General features: G+C 49.5%; 1 protein-coding gene across 1 annotated transcript in view; it reads left to right on the top strand.

Annotated features, from left to right (window-relative positions):
• igf2r (insulin-like growth factor 2 receptor) overlaps positions 1-18424 on the top strand; it is a 42211-nt gene extending 23787 nt beyond the window's left edge. Inside the window, exons 26-51 of the mRNA XM_056580775.1 lie at positions 274-361; positions 820-1029; positions 1392-1522; positions 2274-2377; positions 2558-2700; positions 3152-3348; positions 3740-3866; positions 4464-4595; positions 5799-5958; positions 6342-6450; positions 7259-7340; positions 7602-7741; positions 8092-8241; positions 8675-8833; positions 9286-9517; positions 9945-10097; positions 10479-10713; positions 11129-11265; positions 11589-11706; positions 12508-12654; positions 14180-14364; positions 14961-15147; positions 15802-15954; positions 16042-16111; positions 16513-16833; positions 17942-18424. Coding sequence (XP_056436750.1) covers positions 274-361; positions 820-1029; positions 1392-1522; positions 2274-2377; positions 2558-2700; positions 3152-3348; positions 3740-3866; positions 4464-4595; positions 5799-5958; positions 6342-6450; positions 7259-7340; positions 7602-7741; positions 8092-8241; positions 8675-8833; positions 9286-9517; positions 9945-10097; positions 10479-10713; positions 11129-11265; positions 11589-11706; positions 12508-12654; positions 14180-14364; positions 14961-15147; positions 15802-15954; positions 16042-16111; positions 16513-16833; positions 17942-18127 — 4056 coding nt within the window. The 3' untranslated portion in view covers positions 18128-18424. The remainder of the gene's footprint in view (positions 1-273; positions 362-819; positions 1030-1391; positions 1523-2273; positions 2378-2557; positions 2701-3151; positions 3349-3739; positions 3867-4463; positions 4596-5798; positions 5959-6341; positions 6451-7258; positions 7341-7601; positions 7742-8091; positions 8242-8674; positions 8834-9285; positions 9518-9944; positions 10098-10478; positions 10714-11128; positions 11266-11588; positions 11707-12507; positions 12655-14179; positions 14365-14960; positions 15148-15801; positions 15955-16041; positions 16112-16512; positions 16834-17941) is intronic.
• The last annotated feature ends 59 nt before the right edge of the window (positions 18425-18483 follow it).

Here is an 18483-nt window from a genome sequence, read left to right as displayed (position 1 = left end):
GTGATGCGGCGAACGACGCCGTCGTTGCGTTTGCTGCTGTCACTATGGGTTGATTTTGTCACGTAGTTGGAACTCTTTTGAAACACTGGCCCCAGGTAAACAAAAGCATCCAACTGATCCAAGGTTGGCCGCTTTATTGTAATGAATTACATCGCTGGAGGTCTGTACTTATTAAGCATGTTGCTATACTATAAATCTTTTGTTTCTTTCTTTTAACGTGTGTGTGTGTGTGTGTGTGTGTGTGTGTGTGTGTGTGTGTGTTTGTGTTTGCAGGGCTCCGCGATCTTTGACCGCCAGGACGGCTGCGAGTACGTGTTCGTCTGGAGAACGTCTGAAGCCTGCCCCATCAGGAAGTCTCAAGGTGGGTGGGCCGACCGTACACCGGCGACAGCGGTGGGGACTGTGTCACAATGACAACCTGGGACAAAAGCAGGTCAACTAATCACACCGCATGACGGATGAATGACCCGTATGACGCTACTGTAACCGCTTACGGTTAACCGGCCAGTAACCCATCACCATAGACATTAGTTCTACTTACTTTTATTAACTACATGATTGAAAATGTTTTGCCTGTAAGTATGTCAACTATGGCACCCATTGCACTCCTTACCACCCGTGGAAGGAGGGATCCCCAACTCTCAACGTTCCGTCTCAAGATGTCTTCCTTGCTAATTAAATTATTTTTTTTCTTTCCCCCCCCTGGGGGGGTAGAATGGATTGCCCTCCTGCCCCCCTATAAATACAAGTGAATGGATTGACCTCCTGCCCCCCTATAAATACAACTGAATGGATTGACCTCCTGCCCTCCCCATGCAGGCGATGACTGCCAGGTGCTGGAGCCCCGCAGCGGGCACCTGTTCAACCTGAGCGCCCTGGAGGGGAGGGACTACCCGGTGCAGAGCGGGGAATACACCTACCACCTGTCTGTGTGCGGGGGGCTGCAACGGGGCATCTGCACCCACAAGGACACGGGCAACGACCGCGTGGCCTCCTGCCAGGTGAAGGGGGCCGTCCAGAAGATAGCAGGTGAGCAACAGACAGACAGACAGACAGACAGACAGACAGACAGACAGACGGACTCTTTCACACTCTTTCGCCAGTGATTCATCTCAATTCATTCAATCTTCGTTGGCCTTTCTTACCGGCACTCTGTTTGAGGTAGGATCCGTTGTGATCAAATCTGTTTCTCGTTTTTGACCACATGGGGATCAAACCCAGTATCTTCTGCTCCCAATACCTTAAGAACACTATGAGCGCCGACCCAAATGTCTGGCGTCGTTTAGTTGAGCAGTTAATGTTGGTCCTTCGCTCCAGGGCTGCTGGTTGGGAACCCCCACACGGCGCTGCAGTGTCTGAGCAGTGAGGATGTGGTTTGTTCCTGATCCTAGGGATGGCGTCTCAGACTCTGAGCTACGTGGGGGACCAGCTCATCCTGAACTACACCATGGGCGAGACCTGCCACAAGATTTACAACCGCTCCACTGAGGTGTACTTCTCCTGCCACCCCGACCAGCATCCAGTGAGTGACGCACACTGACTCTCACACGCTCTGACTCACACACACACACTGACTCACACACGCTCTGACTCACACACACACTGACTCACACACGCTCAGACTCTCACACGCTTTGACTCTCTCACACTCAGACTCACACACACTCTGACTCTCACACACTCTGACTCTCACACGCTCTGACTCACACACACACTGACTCACACACACTGACTCACACACGCTCTGACTCACACACACACTGACTCTCACACGCTCAGACTCTCACACACTGACTCTCACACACTGACTCTCACACACTCAGACTCTCACACACTCAGACTCTCACACACACTGACTCTCACACACTCTGACTCTCACACTCTGACTCTCACACACTCTGACTCACACACACACTGACTCACACACACTCTGACTCTCACACACTCTGACTCACACACACTCTGACTCTCACACACTCTGACTCTCACACACTCTGACTCTCACACACTCTGACTCTCACACACTCTGACTCTCACACACTCTGACTCTCTCACTTACTCAGACTCTCTCACTTACTCACAGTCTCTCTCTCTCACTTACTCACAGTCTCTCTCTCCCACACACACACACACACACACACACACACACACACACACACACACACACAGACTCGCACACACAATCACACACACACACGCAATCTCACTCACCATGTAAAACTAGGGCAGGATTGTCGTGTAATATTGCCTGCCGCTTGTCTTGTCGACTGTAGGGGGCGCCAGAGTTCATCAAGGAGACCCCGGAGTGCACCTACATGTTTAACTGGGAAACAGCTCTGGCCTGTGTCCCTGTGAAGAAAATATCCTGCTCCTACAAGTAAGACACACACACACACACACACACACACACACACACACACACACACACACACACACACACACACACACACACACACACACACACTAGTATGGTCATTCTAGGATGGTTGTGGTGGTCTATGCGTGTTGCTTCAGCTGTATGGCCTAAGCATGTGATCCAACCCCCTCCCCCCCCCAGCGACGGCGAGGGCCGCTCCTACGACCTGTCCTCCCTGGCCCTGGATAACACCAACTGGGTGGGGGAGAGCACCACCCCGGGCTCCTCCACCACGCAGCAGCGCTTCTACATCAACATGTGCCGGTCCCTGGTGCCGCAGGGGGGTGAGTTAGATTGGGGGCCCGGGTTCGGCCGTGTGCTTCTATAGATCTGTCTGCCATCCCTGTACCCTGCATCTCTAATGTCATGAATTGGTCATTGTTTTTTCAAGAGGTGTGGATCCTTGAACTATTGATCATTCAATTCAATGACAACGAATTAGGAAATTGAGGGATTCATGATAATGGCATGGCCGGTTTATTCGATTTCCCCGATAAATCCATTGTTGGTTTGTTGATAATTATGTACAATTGAAACACGGATCTTGTTTTATTTTTTCTTTCTTGAATATAGAAATAATAAACCAAGCATTCAAACGTTCCAGGCTGTGTAAATGTCTCACTGCCTCTATTAGATGCTTTCAAGAATATCCTGGTTTATCTTTATGAAAACCACTGCAAAAAAAAACCTCTTTATCATCGGCCCCCGTCCCCTTTCCAACATCATCTGCTATAGGCTCGTGGAAGTGTCCGTCGGGCGCGGCCGCCTGCCTCAAGGAGGGGGACCAGTACGTGGGCCTGGGGGAGGCCAACGCGGGGCCCAGCTTCGAGCGCGGCGTGCTGCAGCTGAAGTACACCGGTGGAGCGCTCTGCCCTGACGGCCTCCGCAGCAAGAGCGCCGTCATCCGCTTCCAGTGCGACAAGGACAAGGTGGTACGTGACCCCCCCCCCCGCCCGTCATACCAGTGCTCGGGGTGGACCGTGGCGTCGTTCAGCCTCAGCCAATCAATCAATGGGCCAGGCTTCAAGAGGAGCGGCAAATCCCCCTCCCTCCAATATTTATACTTTGAATTGAATGATGATAAAATACTCTAACCCTTCAATTCTGTTTAGAATCAGAGATGATGATCAACCAATGTTGGTGTGTTTTGCATCAAACTATAACATTGTGCACTACATGGCTTACCCTTGATCAATGCTGATCTCTCACTCACTCACTCACTCACTCACTCACTCACTCACTCACTCACTCACTCACTCACTCACTCACTCACTCACTCACTCACTCACTCACTCACTCACTCGCTCTCTGTCCCTCGCCCAGGACTCCCGGCCCATCCTCGTCACGGCGATCGAGGACTGTGTGTACACCTTCATGTGGTTCACCGTGGCCGCCTGCCCTCTCAACGGCAGCATGCACGGCGCCTGTAGGGTCGCCAACCCCGCTACAGGTTAGACCCGCACACGCACGCACCCAGGCACGCGTGCATGTACACGGATTTGCTAAATTCTCTGAATTTCGTCAGTAGACTGGCCATGAAATGATGTCACTGCATTACAATTAATTGAATGTACCACTTCAGAGAAACATGTTAGAGTTCTCACAAAATGTATGTTTTGAAAATCAAATGTGGCCTTTAGTTGAATTACTTCAATATCACGATATAAAATACGAAATGATTTGAGTGTACATCTTTCTTTGGTCAACTGTAAGTCCTTGCTCAGTGGTTGAAAGCTAGCTTAGTTTTTGGACTGATTCAAATTGTAAAGCTATGTCCCGCCCTTACCTCCAGTCGCCTCAAGAAAGAGGTTAGCCTTTTGGCCTTAAAAATGCCACCTGACTTCCGTTGTTGAGCCTTTCATGTCTTAACGGGTTCATCAAGGGGTTAGGAAAGAGGACATCTTTGCAGACGTAGCGCCATTGAGTGGCCTCTCAGCCACAGAACGTCTGAATATGTGTATCGTAGAGTGCGCATACACAGCCTATGTTACACTGCCCCAACAATCAAAATATTAACCAAAGTTTCCCCCCCACCCCACCATCCAAGGGCATCAGTTTGACCTTAACCCTCTGTCCGTGGAGGGGGGCTACACCATTTACGACCACGCCGACCACCAGAAGATGATCCGCCTGAACATCTGCGGAGAGCTGCCCAACTCCGGGTGCAGCGAGGGCACAGGTACCCAGTTCATCGCCGCCGTCAGTCGACTGGTCGCCCCAAGGCAACACTGTTGCCATGTAGACCACTCTCCCCTCTTTCTGTTGATCCATGACGTGACATGCAACGCCCTTGCACAGTAGGAGCCTTGTAACATTGAAGTTGTTGAATGTTGTTGTTTTCTTATTATTTATTGCCACAAAGAAATATAAGTGAAAACTTTAATTGAAGAATAGTTTATTAATACCTCTTTAAGGATTTAATCAAATGAATAAACAGAAAGAAAACGGACAAACAACAATTTAAACAGTAATTTGGATCAAGTTTTAATGATACGTTTCCAGTATGGTGGCGTAGGCATCGGGACTGGAACATATTCTGTACGTTGTTCATGGAACAGCGGCTGATCTGCAGTCGTTAAAGGCTCATGAAGTCAGATCATGAATAATGCACTTTGGTGTCGAAGGTAAAAAAAAGAATCCACCCTATTGAGCATTCTGTTAATGGTTGCCGATCTTTGAAGATGATGTCCGTTTCGGTTGACCGTACATTACGTCACTCCACTTTAAGAACCAGAGGGAGGGCTTTGGCAGGGATCTGCAAATGCGTCAGTGTTTTTTGCTGAGATGTTGAACAGACTTTGAGCGTCGTCCACCCCGGGCACGTTGAAAAGAAGCGTGATGCCCAGCCTGAGGATTTGCGTCACTTTAACACTGAATCCAGTGATGTGTGCGTCATAGACTGGGATGTTTTTTTGCTGTGGAGTGAGTTTTTGGATAGCAGCAGACGATTGTACTTTACATTTTGTCCGGCTCATTTGTACCCTTTGTATTATAAAACAGCAATTAAAACGTACAGTAAAACAGGACTGATACTGTAGAAACTTGAGTAGAAAAACAGAAACACAAACTCAGTATTTTTTTTAACGCAATGATTGTTTGTATAAGGAATTAGTAGTAGTTGGTCATCACCCCTTGGAAGGAATAAGTAGGAAGTCGCTCTAATCTAACTGACGTCACTCGTTCACTGGAGCCGTCAGCTCTGTCAAATTAACCTGAGTGGGCGACCATGGATCAATAAACACGCATTTCTTTGTATGGAATTACTCCGATCTTTGGAGGAACATGGCAGGCAAATCTCGATGTGGTCCTCGTAGCAGGGGGTGGAATGTGTTACGCGAATTGACGAGGTGTGTGTGTGTACATCTGCTTCACTATGCGTTAGGTGTGTGCATCAAGACCGTCAGAACTTCGGTGAGCGGGGGCCAGACCAGCAGGAAGCTGTCCTACGTGGACCAGGTGCTGGAGCTTACTTACGAGGGCGGAGACGCCTGCGAAGCCAACCCGGCCCTCAAGCACAAGAGCGTCATCAGCTTCATCTGCAGGTCTGCACACTCCCTCTCTAGTTACAATTTGTTTTGATTGACCTTTGGGCACGATCTGCTTTTGATGATGATTGTCATGATGATGAATGTATGCTTTCTTTTCAAATTGCATTTTTTTTTTTTTATGTTATTCCTCATTTACGTTCGGTGAATCGGGACAATAATTTCAAATGACACATTTCAAGGAGCTTGCGGCATACTGTGTGTATGTGTTAAGATGAGTCAGAGTTTGCCCCACTCACCCTAACCCTAAGGAATCAATTAATCTAAGAAATAACGAAATACAAGTCAAAATGATAACGGTTTGATGGCTATGTAATGGGTATGGATTCTCAGTGTACTTCAAGGTGCCAGTTCTGAAGTGATGTGTTCCCCCCGTCCAGGTCTGCAGGCTGGGGTACGGCCTCCACACAGCCTGTCCTCGTGGACTCTGATTCAAGCACCTGCACCCACTTCTTCTCCATGCACACACCCCTTGTCTGTGAGCAGCCGGTACGTAACCCTAGCCCTAACCGTACAGGAAGACATTCCTATAAATTCTGTGTGTTTTTGGTTGTATTTTTATTTGTTTGTGTATTTGCCTGCAAATGTGATTGTGTGCGTGTGTGTGTTTGTGTGTGCGTGTGTGTGTGTTTGCGTGCAAGCGTGTGTGTGTGTGTGTGTGTGTTTGCGTGCAAGCGTGACTCTGTGTTGTGAGTGTGTACTGAGTAGTTACATATTTGCTCATGAAGGCCTGCACATGTGTAGAGAGTCCTAATACGATGTATACATACTGTACATTATGTATTATTTACCTGACTAGCAGCTCTCATTGTCACTGATATATTGGCCAGCAATACTGGCCAATACCAGACTGACAGTTAATCAGAAACCCTCCCTGTGATCCATGCTAAGTTTGTGAGTGTGTGTCTATATAATTTATAATAATAATGATGATGATGATCATTTTAGTTAGGATTCTGAATTAATAAAAAATGAACAATCATATTTATTTATTTTTTAAGTGATTTTTTAAGTGATTCTCGTTCCCTCTCTTTTAATCTGCCTCTCTGTGTCTCTCTCTCTCTCTGTGTCTGTTTGTCTGTCTGTCCGTCTTTGTCTCTGTCTCTGTGTCTCTCTCTGTCTCTGTCTCTGTGTCTCTCTCTGTCTCTCTCTGTCTCTGTGTCTCTCTCTGTCTCTGTGTCTCTCTCTGTCTCTGTCTCTCTCTCTCTGTCTCTCTCTCTGTCTCTCTCCGTCTCTCTCTCTCTCTGTCTCTCTCTCTGTCTCTCTGTCTCTCTCTCTGACTCATTGCCCGCCCCAGGTGACCTGCTCCGTCCTGAATGGCTCCACCCTCATTGACCTGAGCCCCCTGATCCACGCCACTGGCTATTACAGTGCCACGGGTATGTACCATCACGAGGGAGGGAGCAGAGACGCAACAGAGTTGTTTTTGGGTGTTTTTAACAACCTGCTCTCTTCTGCTCTTTTCTGCTCTCAAACTTTACAACTCTTGAATCTTCCCTACAGCGTCATTAACTTTTCTTCATTCCAAAATGAGACAGAACCACCTCTACATACATTATACCTCTGTACCCACAGTTGGAATAAGCCTATTGTTATGAAGCATATATGACTTCATCTCACTTTGTGATGCGTGACCCCAGATGACGAGCTGACCCAGAATGAGGACGACGGTATCCCAGACTTCTACATCAACATCTGCGAACCCCTCAACCCCATCCCTGGCGTGGCCTGCCCCCCCGGGACCACCGTCTGCATGGACCCTGACGACGCAGCGCCTGTGGTGAGTTACGGACGCACGCACGGACACACGCGCACACTCCCACGTGTGGGAAGCCGGAAGGGTCCCAGCGTTTCATATACAGCAGTATAATGAGCTCCTGTTTTTGCAGCAAAAATAAAATTAACTTTATTCAATAAATCAATGGCAACCAAAGTCAGATGTTTACATCACTACGCTATGTAGGGCTAGGCTACATCGGTTGATTAAACCTTGTTAAATTCAGTAATCAATTGAAGGCTAAACAGTATTTTCACTTTATTCCTCAAGTTGTTTCTCAGTTTAGTTCTCTGTATTTGTGATCCATATTTCCACCGTCTTCGTTTGATGTGTCTTCACCGTCTTGTGTCCAGGACATCGGGAGGACAACCAATGGCCCGCGTTTTGACAGCGCCACCAACGAGGTGTCAATCACCTACAATAGCTCCACGCCCTGCAGCGCCGACCCCTCCCTGAACTACACCTCCACCATTGTCTTCAGCTGCCAGAGGGGCCTGGATCTGGTACGGGTTCACCGGTCAGACGCTCAGCAACAGGGCTGCTGCTGTCGTTTCATTCAAAGAGTGCCACCCAATAAAGCTTACCTGGATCAAACAGACCGCTCAGTGCAAGCCTGTGACCTCACAACAGGCTTTATCATCTCATGAACGTAGGAGAGGAAGCAGAAGCCGCTCGATAACAAGTCCCTTATATATTAAAATGTATTTGATATTGAATATGTACATATATTTATATATATACTTTAGACGAGCATATGAATATATGTGCAAGGCAAGTTTATCCATATCGCTGCTTGACCATAACTATGCTGTGCAATATGTTTAGGATCAAAATACACAGAAACAAGTCCAAGAATACAAATGATTAAGATTCCCGTGTGTGAGTTTAAATGAATGACTGGTGATACCAGACGACTGACCCCCCCTCTGTCACTAGGGCTCCCCCCGCATGCTGCAGCAGCAGGGCTGTGTGTACCTGTTCGAGTGGGCCACGCCCGTGGTCTGCTCCGACGCCACGCACACCAGCGGCTGCCAACTCACAGACTCTCAGATGCAGTTCACCTTCGACCTCTCGCCCCTCAAGGGGGAGATCCAGGTAAACCCAGAGGGGACCTAACCAACATAAATAATGTACTGCGTAAAATACAGTTCAAATCTGTTCATTCCAAGTTCATCTTAAAAGAAACATATATTATATTCAGATATATATAAAATATATTCCCTGTTTTTATATAAAATTATGTAAATATACATACAATATTTCTAATTGAATACATAGTACTATTATTTTACATTAGATGGGTCTTAATCCATCATAGTCCTAGTCATAACCGCAGCATGCACCAACAACCAATGAATCCATATAAAAGGGGCTGTGAATAATACACATTTTAATAATTAGTCACAATACAATCAGCAATAAAGAATCTAAAACATCTGTATTGAAACACACAAAACAAAAACAATGCGACAACAATTTTGCACTGCAAGGTTCGTATACAACGACTGTAGCGAGGCCCGTCTCCCCCCCCCCCCTTCCCCCCCCAGGTCCCGGCCGGCCCGGGGGTCTCCAGGGTGTACCGGCTCAACGTGTGCGGCTCGGTGGCAGAGCCCGCCTGCAAGGGCAGCGCGGTGTGCCAGGTGTCCAGCTCCGGGGGGGGGCCGGCGGTGCCCCCCACGGCCGTGTCCTACGGCCGCAGCCAGGCCATGACCCTGGACTACCGGCACCAGGAGGGGGCGCTGCTCATGCAGTACGGCGGGGGGGACCCCTGCCCAGCGGGTGGGTGTTCACGCCGCTCCACGTACTGGGGATGAAGGGATGGGTGGTCTGGGAATCCATCCGCTCATGGGATCTACTTTAGTGGAGCCGTCATGAATAGTGGCATATGTGTACATTCTATATCCATATCTATATATATTCTATATAGATCTATATCAATCATATCAAGAGACGGCCAATTACTTATTTGGACGATGATGTTATTAATGATGATATAATTATTATGTTATCATTGGTCCAAAAGGTTTTTTCCATTGCTCCAGAACAACATGGAGTTTAATCTCAGATTAGTGATTAACCTTAAAGACGCACATTGTTGGTAGATGAGACGGGTACGGTTATTAAAAGGAATATGCTTCACGCGTATTGTCTATCGTTTGTAAATGATCCATGCAGTACTGAGTGTTGTTGTGTGTGTGTGCCCCAGTGACGCTGGATGAGAAGCAGTGCGTGTTCCCGTTCGTCTTCCAGAAGAAGTCGTACATGGCGTGCACGGTGCAGGGCCGCTCGGACGGCAGGCTGTGGTGCTCCACCACCGCCAACTACGACCAGGACAAGCAGTGGGGGTTCTGCGGGAAAGGTGTGTGTGTGTGTGTGTGTGTGTGTGTGTGTGTGTTGGGGGATGAGAGAGAGAGTCACTTTGAAAGTGTTCTAGAAATGCCATAAATACATTTATTTGGTCAAATATATCATTATATTTTTATATATTCTTTTAGTATTATTATTGCATGATATATATTTTGTAATATTACACCCTAGGTGCTCCTTGACAAACAATCTGATGTCAGTGTAAGTCCCTTTGTACATAGTACAAAGATACCTAGTAATAGCATCCCAGCACAAGGGAGGGTTACCACGGCGACCCCTGCTCACTAACGGTATGAGCGAGATGTGTGGCAGTCCCCCTGAGGCTTCACTCATCACCCCCCCCCCCCCCCCCCCCCCCCCCTGTGCCCTCCAGTGTCAGGCAAGCGCCAGACCTCCATCCTGCTGACGTGTGACCAGGGGGCGGGCCAGGGCTCCCCCCAGCTGCTCTCGGAGACGGGGGGCTGCGCGGCCAGCTTCCGGTGGGCCACCAGCCAGGTCTGCCCCCCCAGCAAGATGGAGTGCAAGCTGGTGAGCCAGCACCAGACCTACGACCTGCGCACGCTCTCCTCGCTCACCGAGCCCTGGAAGTTCAGCCACCAGGGGGACGCGTGAGTCTCTTCTTTTGGGGACTTTTTCCACAGTTTGCTTGCGTTTTTGTTTTCAGGGTTTGTTTCACTTTACTTTTTGGTTTTGTTTTCAACGGAAAGCTAGGTTACTTTTGATCTAGACCACACCCACTATCAAAATGCTAAAATGTCAATTTTTCTGTTTTTACTGCCTGTAAGCACTGCCTCTCTAACCTTTATGCATCTTATCCTACGTTTTTGAACTTGCCGAGGCTTCTCACCCTCCAACCACAAAGCGTCCCAAATCAATTAGACATCGGGGGCGAGGAACGTCCCTCCGTCATCGTATCTCATGAGCGTCCGTCATGAGGTGTATCTTGTGTCGGTGGTTTCACACGGCGACTCCCTCCTTCTTACTGGACGTCCCTCTCCCCCCCCCCCCCCCCCCCCCCCCCAGGTACTACATCAACCTGTGCCGGGCGGTCCGCGGGGGGCTGACGGGCTGCCCCAGCAGCGCCACCGTGTGCCGCCACACGGCGGCCGGCGCCACCCAGGGGCTGGGCCGGGTCTACACACAGAAGATGAGCCACGCCGGTGGGCCCATGTTTCAAAATAAAAGTCCCTCTGCTGGGGGGAAAGAAAAAAACCAATAGAGACATCCATGTCTTAAGAGCTTTTTATTCAGTGTGCGTTATGGACTCCTGGGACGAGTGAAGGAATATCTTATTGGTCCTTCCATAACGACATACCTTTATACTGTAGTATCGATTAAATAAATAAGAAAATGTAATGAATGATGAGTAAATAATAATTTGTATTTTACAAAGCGCTATTAGCAAAAGTGGAGAAGATTACATATGGCTCAACAAGGAGACTATGTCCTGTTGCCCCCCCCCCCCCCGACCCTTCTCGTGCAGACAACCGGGTGCTGGTCAACTACTCCATGGGAGACAGGGTGTGTGGCAACGGCAAGGAGGCCCAGACCGTGATCCAGCTGACCTGCGGCTCCACCGTGGGACGCCCCACCCTCGTCAGGTAGCCAGCCGTGTGTGTGTGTGTGTGTGTGTGTGTGTGTGTGTGTGTGTGTGTGTGTGTGTGTGTGTGTGTGTGTGTGTGTGTGTGTGTGTGTGTGTGTGTGCGTGTGCGCGCGCGCGTGCGTGCGTGCGTGCGTGCGTGCGTGCGTGCGTGCGTGCGTGCGTGCGTGCGTGAGATACTTTTATTGTTATTTTATTTTGGCTCCCCACTGATTCTAGTCGCACAGGAGTAGGAAATGAAACACAGCTGTGCTCGGTGATAGTAAAATGTATAAATTAAAATGAATAAACATAAAAGCAGGCTTTTATAGCCAATTAGCTGTGAGAAACCTTTTTGTTTGAGGAAACTCTGAACCCCAGTCAAGGCCCCCGGGTTACATTTTGATGGAACTACGCACCGGCCTTTTGTATTTTTAAGCGAGTGTGCACCGTCCCGCATGCGTCATGAACGCCCCACACAGGCCTGGCCCAGGCACTCATTTACGTCAGGTTAGCATACTGTAAACATGGTCGAACGTGATTCTATTAAAGGTTAAGGAACACAAATCGTATTTTCCCCTCTACTCGTACTCAACGCAGTCAGGCTAATCCACAGTCCAAGAGGTCGCACACACACACACACACACATGTGCCCATTGCAACGTGGGATGCATCTACGCACAACCTATCTATATATTTTTTTATTAAAAGTACATACATATTTTAGGTGCCAGTGGTCAATTGACCTAACCGCGACCCAACCACAGAGTGCTTGCCTGTGCGCTGTCTCACGTCCCCCTTCCCACCGTGTGTTCCTCCCCAGCTTCGACGAGGCGGCGTGCGTGTTCACCATCGGCTGGGAGACGCGCGCCGCCTGCGTGGTGAAGCAGCGGGAGGTGGAGATGGTCAACGGGACCATCAGGGTCCCCGACACGGGCACCCAGCTCAGCCTCGGGGTGCTTTACTTCAGGTAACACACACACACACACACACAGATGTACATACACTCACATTCACATTGACAGCACACACGGACAAAGACACAAACGTGTACACATTCAAATCAAATACGTACAAACAGACACGTGTACGTATTCATGACACACACACACACATGTACACACACACACACACACACACACACACACACACACACACACACACACACACACACACACACACACACACACACACACACACACACACACACACACACAGGCTGTCTCAATTCGTCATTGCGACGCGTCAAGGCTGTCCTATATCGAAGGCTCCTTCAAATGCGGCCGACAAATGCAGCCTTCTTTCCCCTGATTTGAAGGATACACCACATGTATCCTTCACGGCCCAACGTATCCCAAGATTCATTGCGCGTTGGATTTCTTTCAGAAATGCCGTCAGAGAGAGCGGAAGCGGCAGTTGCAGCAAATTACATATTCAATGACAAAACTATTAAAATAAAGTTGGGACTATTTAAATTTGTAACTTTATTGTCAAAGTTCAATTTCATTAACACGAGCCATATAACAGCAAACTAATTAACGTTATATTTTATATAATTATTCGTATATAACCGAATCAGAATCAGAATCAGAAAACTTTATTGATCCCCGGGGGGAAATTGTTTCGTTCCAGGTGCTCCGTACAAATAGAAATTACAAGCATAGAAGATAAGATTATAAAAAATAGAAAATTCTAAATAAAATAAAATAAGAAAGTAGGAAGTGGACATCTAAGTGAAAGTGGACATCCCCTAAATAGTGGGTTACATAAAACTGCTCCATTTCTCCTCCGCCGTCCGGTTTGAACCGAAGCTGTCGGGGTTGCTAGGTGACAGGAGCGGCGCGTCATTCACGCAAGGTACAGGGTGTTAACGGCTTGTTACGCAAACTTGATGTGCTTCGTAGGGCAGACCGTCTCATTTAAAAACGTTTGTTCGGCCTTCGGTCCGGCCTTCACGGTCTATGAAGGCCACACCTTCATAGACCGCGTCCTGCGAAGGATGCGTCCCCTGAATTGAGACACAGCCACACACACACGCACGCGCGCGCGCGCGCACAGATATACAAACACAGACACACAGAACAGTCCATTAATCCGTCTCTGAATTTTACAGTATAAACTTCTCTGTTAACACCGGTGGGCCTTGGGGATAAAGTGTTCCTAGTCATTTTAGTACTGCGCTGTGATTGGCAGATGCCAAGCCGAAACCCGCTGTGCACTACAACAAACCCTGAACATCCCATGTCTCTGTGGCTGTCTCTCTCTGTCTCTCTCTGTCTCTCTCTCTCTGTCTGTCTCTGTCTCTGTCTCTGTCTCTGTGTCTCTCTCTGTCTCTCTCTCTGTCTCTCTCTGTCTCCCTCTCTGTCTCTCTGTCTCTCTCTCTCTCTGTGTCTCTCTCTCTGTCTCTCTCTCTCTCTCTCTCTCTCTCTCTCTCTGTCTCTCTCTGTGTCTCTCTCTCTGTGTCTCTGTCTCTCTCTCTCTGGCCATCCCCTCAGTGCCCACCAGGCGTCGGGGGACAAACGGCCCAACGGTGACAGCTACGTCTACCAGATCCAGCTGTCGGGCATCACCAACAGCTCTCTGAGCAGCTGCAACGGCGCCAACATCTGCCAGGTGCAGTTGAACGGCAACTACCACCGCAAGATCGGCTTGTCCAGCAAGGCCAAGTATTTCATCAAAGGTACGGCGCCCCCGAGGTTATTCCTTCTCAATGCAACACACAAATAAAGACGTGTTCGATGTGTTGGGAACTCTCTCAGGGTTAAACTGTCCGGGGGAAAGACGGTGTAGATCACAGCCTAGGCCTTGTCTTTAGGTAGCCCAAATTGAAAAAGTAAGGCAAGGCAGAGCAAGGCAACTTTATTTATATAGCCCTATATTCATACACGAGGTAGACTCAAAGTGCTTGACGTAGAAGCATTGTCATAAAATAGATAAATAAAAGAAGAGAAAGGCAGTTAAAAGTGTATTGTAGAAAGTGCACATAAAATGAAGAAATACAATACTTACGTAAGAGTAAATAAAGGCAAAGTAATAAAATGAAAGTGCAACGAATTTAAGATTTAGCAGAAAGCTAATGCAAATATATGTAGGTCGCTATGACACGACCCTGGGGGTGTAGCAGCAGACGGCAGGTCAACTTTAAATACAGAGGAACAAGTGCACTGTGGATCATGACTGGTCACGCAAAGATCCCTCCTCCACAACGAAGCACCCCTGTATGACCGTGACCCCCATCCCCCACTCACCCCTCTGCTCACCCCCGACCCCCCCCAGGGGCCAACCTGGACGTGATGGTGCCCTCGGAGTCGGTGTGCGGCCGGGAGTTGACCAAGAAGGCCTCGTCCACCATCATGTTCCACTGCAGCCCCACGGCGGGCGTGGGCATCCCCGAGTTCATGCTGGAGACGGACAGCTGCCAGTACCTCTTCGTCTGGCACACCACCGCCGTCTGCGACCTCATGTGAGTGCAGGCGCCCCATTTCTGTGACGCAGACAGATGCAACCACATCATGTAAACAAACCGGGCTCTCACGAGGAAAGCTGGAGGTTGTATTGACGTTAAATGTTACATTTCCTTGTTCAAGGTATTTTTTAATTCATTTTGAATGTTAAATATTCTATGTTAAATCCCAAATAAATTGTTGACAATTCTAAACGAAAGCCGGAGTCTCCATCATTAAATGTATTTCGTTTTCGCGGTTATTCAGCTTCTTCTAAAAAATAATTAAAATTGTCTAATGTTCCTATTGTAAAAAGCACAAAAGTGTGTTATGAACAACTTGAACCACTGTACCGAAAATGAACCGAAGCATGACCTCAAAACCGAGGTACGTTCCGAACCGAGATTCTGTGTACCGTTACACCCCTAGTCCCTATTGCTGCCTTAATGGACGGCTAGCACCATCAATTTCACTAACCCTAGCCCACCTACTGATGTGGTTTAACAGATCCGCTCACTAATGCGTCTTGGCTACATTCACACACAGGTTTTAATACGTTTTGAGCTTCAAATCCGACCAACGGCATGTTGATGTGGAGGGGGATGTTAAGCCGCCTGCTGTGTGTGGTTCCCACCGTCGCCGTCTGAACCCCTTTCTCCCCCGCCGGTGTGCAGATCTGCCGACCGGGCGGAGGCGACCACCCAGGACGTGGACCCGGCGCTCGGCCTCTCGGGGCGGAGCCAGGCCATGGGGGCGGTCCTCAGCGTCCTGCTGGCGGTGCTGGTGGCCTGTCTGCTGGGCCTGCTGCTCTACAAGAGGGAGAGGAGGTAGGGGCCAGCCACACCCAGCCACACCCGCGGCCCCCCGCCTTGTGTCGTCGTTTTCATGGGTTTCTGTTTGTTCCTGCTGTCCAGGGCACTGGTGATCCAGAAGGTGGCGGCCTGCTGCCGGAGAGGGAACCAGGTGTCCTATAAATACTCCAAGGTAGGAGTCCATGAGGGGGGTGAAGAACGGATCAGCAGTTCATTAGGACAGAGATTAGGTTGATCCAGCCAACCAGACATGTTATTCCTTGGTACTTCCGGCTGAAAGTGTTATTCTATTTGAACAATTTGCACAACACACAAAAAAAAAAAAAGATGTATCGATATATATGGTACTATATGGTACTTTAATAATATTGTACTTTATTAATCCCAGAAGGGAATTGCAGGCGTCTCAGCAGATAGAACAGGACAGTAGTATAAATCCAAAAGGGAGAATCATTTATTAGTAAGAGTTAAATAAATCTCAGTGTGTATCCACAATAAGAGAGTCAATGCAGACAACTGCAGAGTTAAAACGCTGACCGTCCCCCCTCCTACCCCCCCCCTCCCCTCCCCCAGGTGGACATGGACGACCAGGGCGGCCAGGACGAGATGGAGTGGCTCATGGAGGAGCAGGACCCCCCGCCCACCTCCTCCGACCCCGCCTCCTCGTCCCGCCACGGCGCCGGCAGAGGCGGAGCCAACGGCCACATCACCGCCAAGCCGGTGAGCGGCCTGCGCTCGCTGGCCTTCGGCGGGGGCGGGGTCGGCGGCACGGAGGAGCTGGACGACGACGACAGCGAGGACGAGGTGCTGAGCGTGCCCGGCGTGCGCGTCTTCAAGGCCCCGCCCCCCAGCAGCGCGCCCCTCTCCGCCGCGCTACGAAGCGTCTTCATGCAGGTGAGGCCCGGGGCGCCGCCGGCCCTTTAAGAACGGTGACTGGGTTTAAAGAGGGCTGGGGGGTCAGAGGAAGGAGCTGGAGGGAGGGAGGGGGAGGGAGAGAGAGAGAGGGGGTTAGGGAGGGAGGGAGGGGGAGGGAGAGCAGAAGAGGGCAAGAGTTTGAAACTAAATAAGGCAAACATCTCCTCCCTTTCTGCCCCTCCCTCCCTTTCTGCCCCCTCCCTTCCTTTCTGCCCCTACTTTTTTTGCCCCCTTCCTTTCTAACCCCTCCCTCCCTTTCTAACCCCTCCCTTCCTTTCTGCTCCCTCCCTCTCTGCCCCCTCCCTTACTGCCCCCTCCCTTTCTGCCCCCTCCCTTACTGCCCCCTCCATCCCTGCGTTTCTGCGTTGCCATCGAGACGTGTGGCATTTTGCACACCTGCGATTTGCAGGAAAGATGGATCCCCCGAACCAATCAGGAAAGAGTTGCCCTGATTGGTCAGAAATGGACAGGACTGGTCAAAACATCTGAGTGGTCTCATACAGAGGCAGGAGCAGGCAACTCGAAACGTATTTTCATTCCCTCATAGCTGACGGATGACTGCTGTTTTTAACAAATTGATATCAAATAATAGCTCTTAAATCGTACTTACAGCACCTTTTTTGTTATATTTTTGTTTAAAAAGAGCATTCGCTAGTCGCTGTTACCTTAATAACAGTGGCCTGTATACGTTGACACTGTATTGATATGTTACCTAGCTCGCTTGCAGAAAAATCTGATTTCTAATGTCTGATAAAAGCATCTGATACTTTCCACTGCTGGAAAAAGTGAGCTGGTACAGAGGGACAGGATAGTCTCATAGTGAGGGTGTTTGACTCCCAGCCGAAAAGTTCTGGGTTCGAGCCCCGGGTGTCCAAGACCCCAAACCCTTAGCTATAAGCTCGCTAGAGACAGACTTCCAACGCCAAACGGCTCCTGAAATAGCTGCCTCTGTGAGTCACTTTCCCAGGCACTGGTCAAAGTCATTTAAAACGGTTCTTAAGGCTCAATGGGACCAAGATGCCCCTCTCCTAGAACGGACCTGGTCACTAGCGCTCATCTTCTCATGCAGTTCCTTGTGTGTCTCCAGGAGGAAAGCGACGAGGACCTGGTCGGTCTGCTGGACGATTCTGACGGGAAGAGGGACTCCAGAGGGTCCAGCTCATCACGGGCCTACAACCCCGGCCCCCCCGCCCCCGTAGATCTCAACCCGGTGCAGGGCCGGAGGCAGGACGACGACGACGACGACAGCGACGAGGACCTCTTGAGGGTGTGAGGTCACTTCCTCCCCGCAACCACCACCAACGCCGCCGCCGTCGTCCAATCAGAACTCACTCCTCCGCTGTGCAGTTTTTCCCGGCTCTGTTTTCTTGTTCCTCTCGATGGAGAGAACGACGGCGAGGTGGAATAGGACTGTGTCTCTACCCCCCCCCCCCAAGCCATAACCACAGATAATGCTGCGCGTTGTCATGGTTCCCCCCCCCCCTCCCTACCAAGGTTGGACCATTGACTGCCAACCGTGGGTGTTAGCGGGTGGTGTGTGTTCGTTCTTTAAAAAGGGAATCGGGATTCACTGGATGGACACTGTTGCCGTTTACAAAGAATTCACAAACAGCAGTTTGCTCTCTCACT

The sequence above is a fragment of the Gadus chalcogrammus genome, chromosome 21 (assembly GCF_026213295.1).
Source record: "Gadus chalcogrammus isolate NIFS_2021 chromosome 21, NIFS_Gcha_1.0, whole genome shotgun sequence".
Taxonomy (NCBI): Eukaryota; Metazoa; Chordata; class Actinopteri; order Gadiformes; family Gadidae; genus Gadus; species Gadus chalcogrammus.
This window is presented reverse-complemented; position numbering and strand designations above follow the sequence as displayed.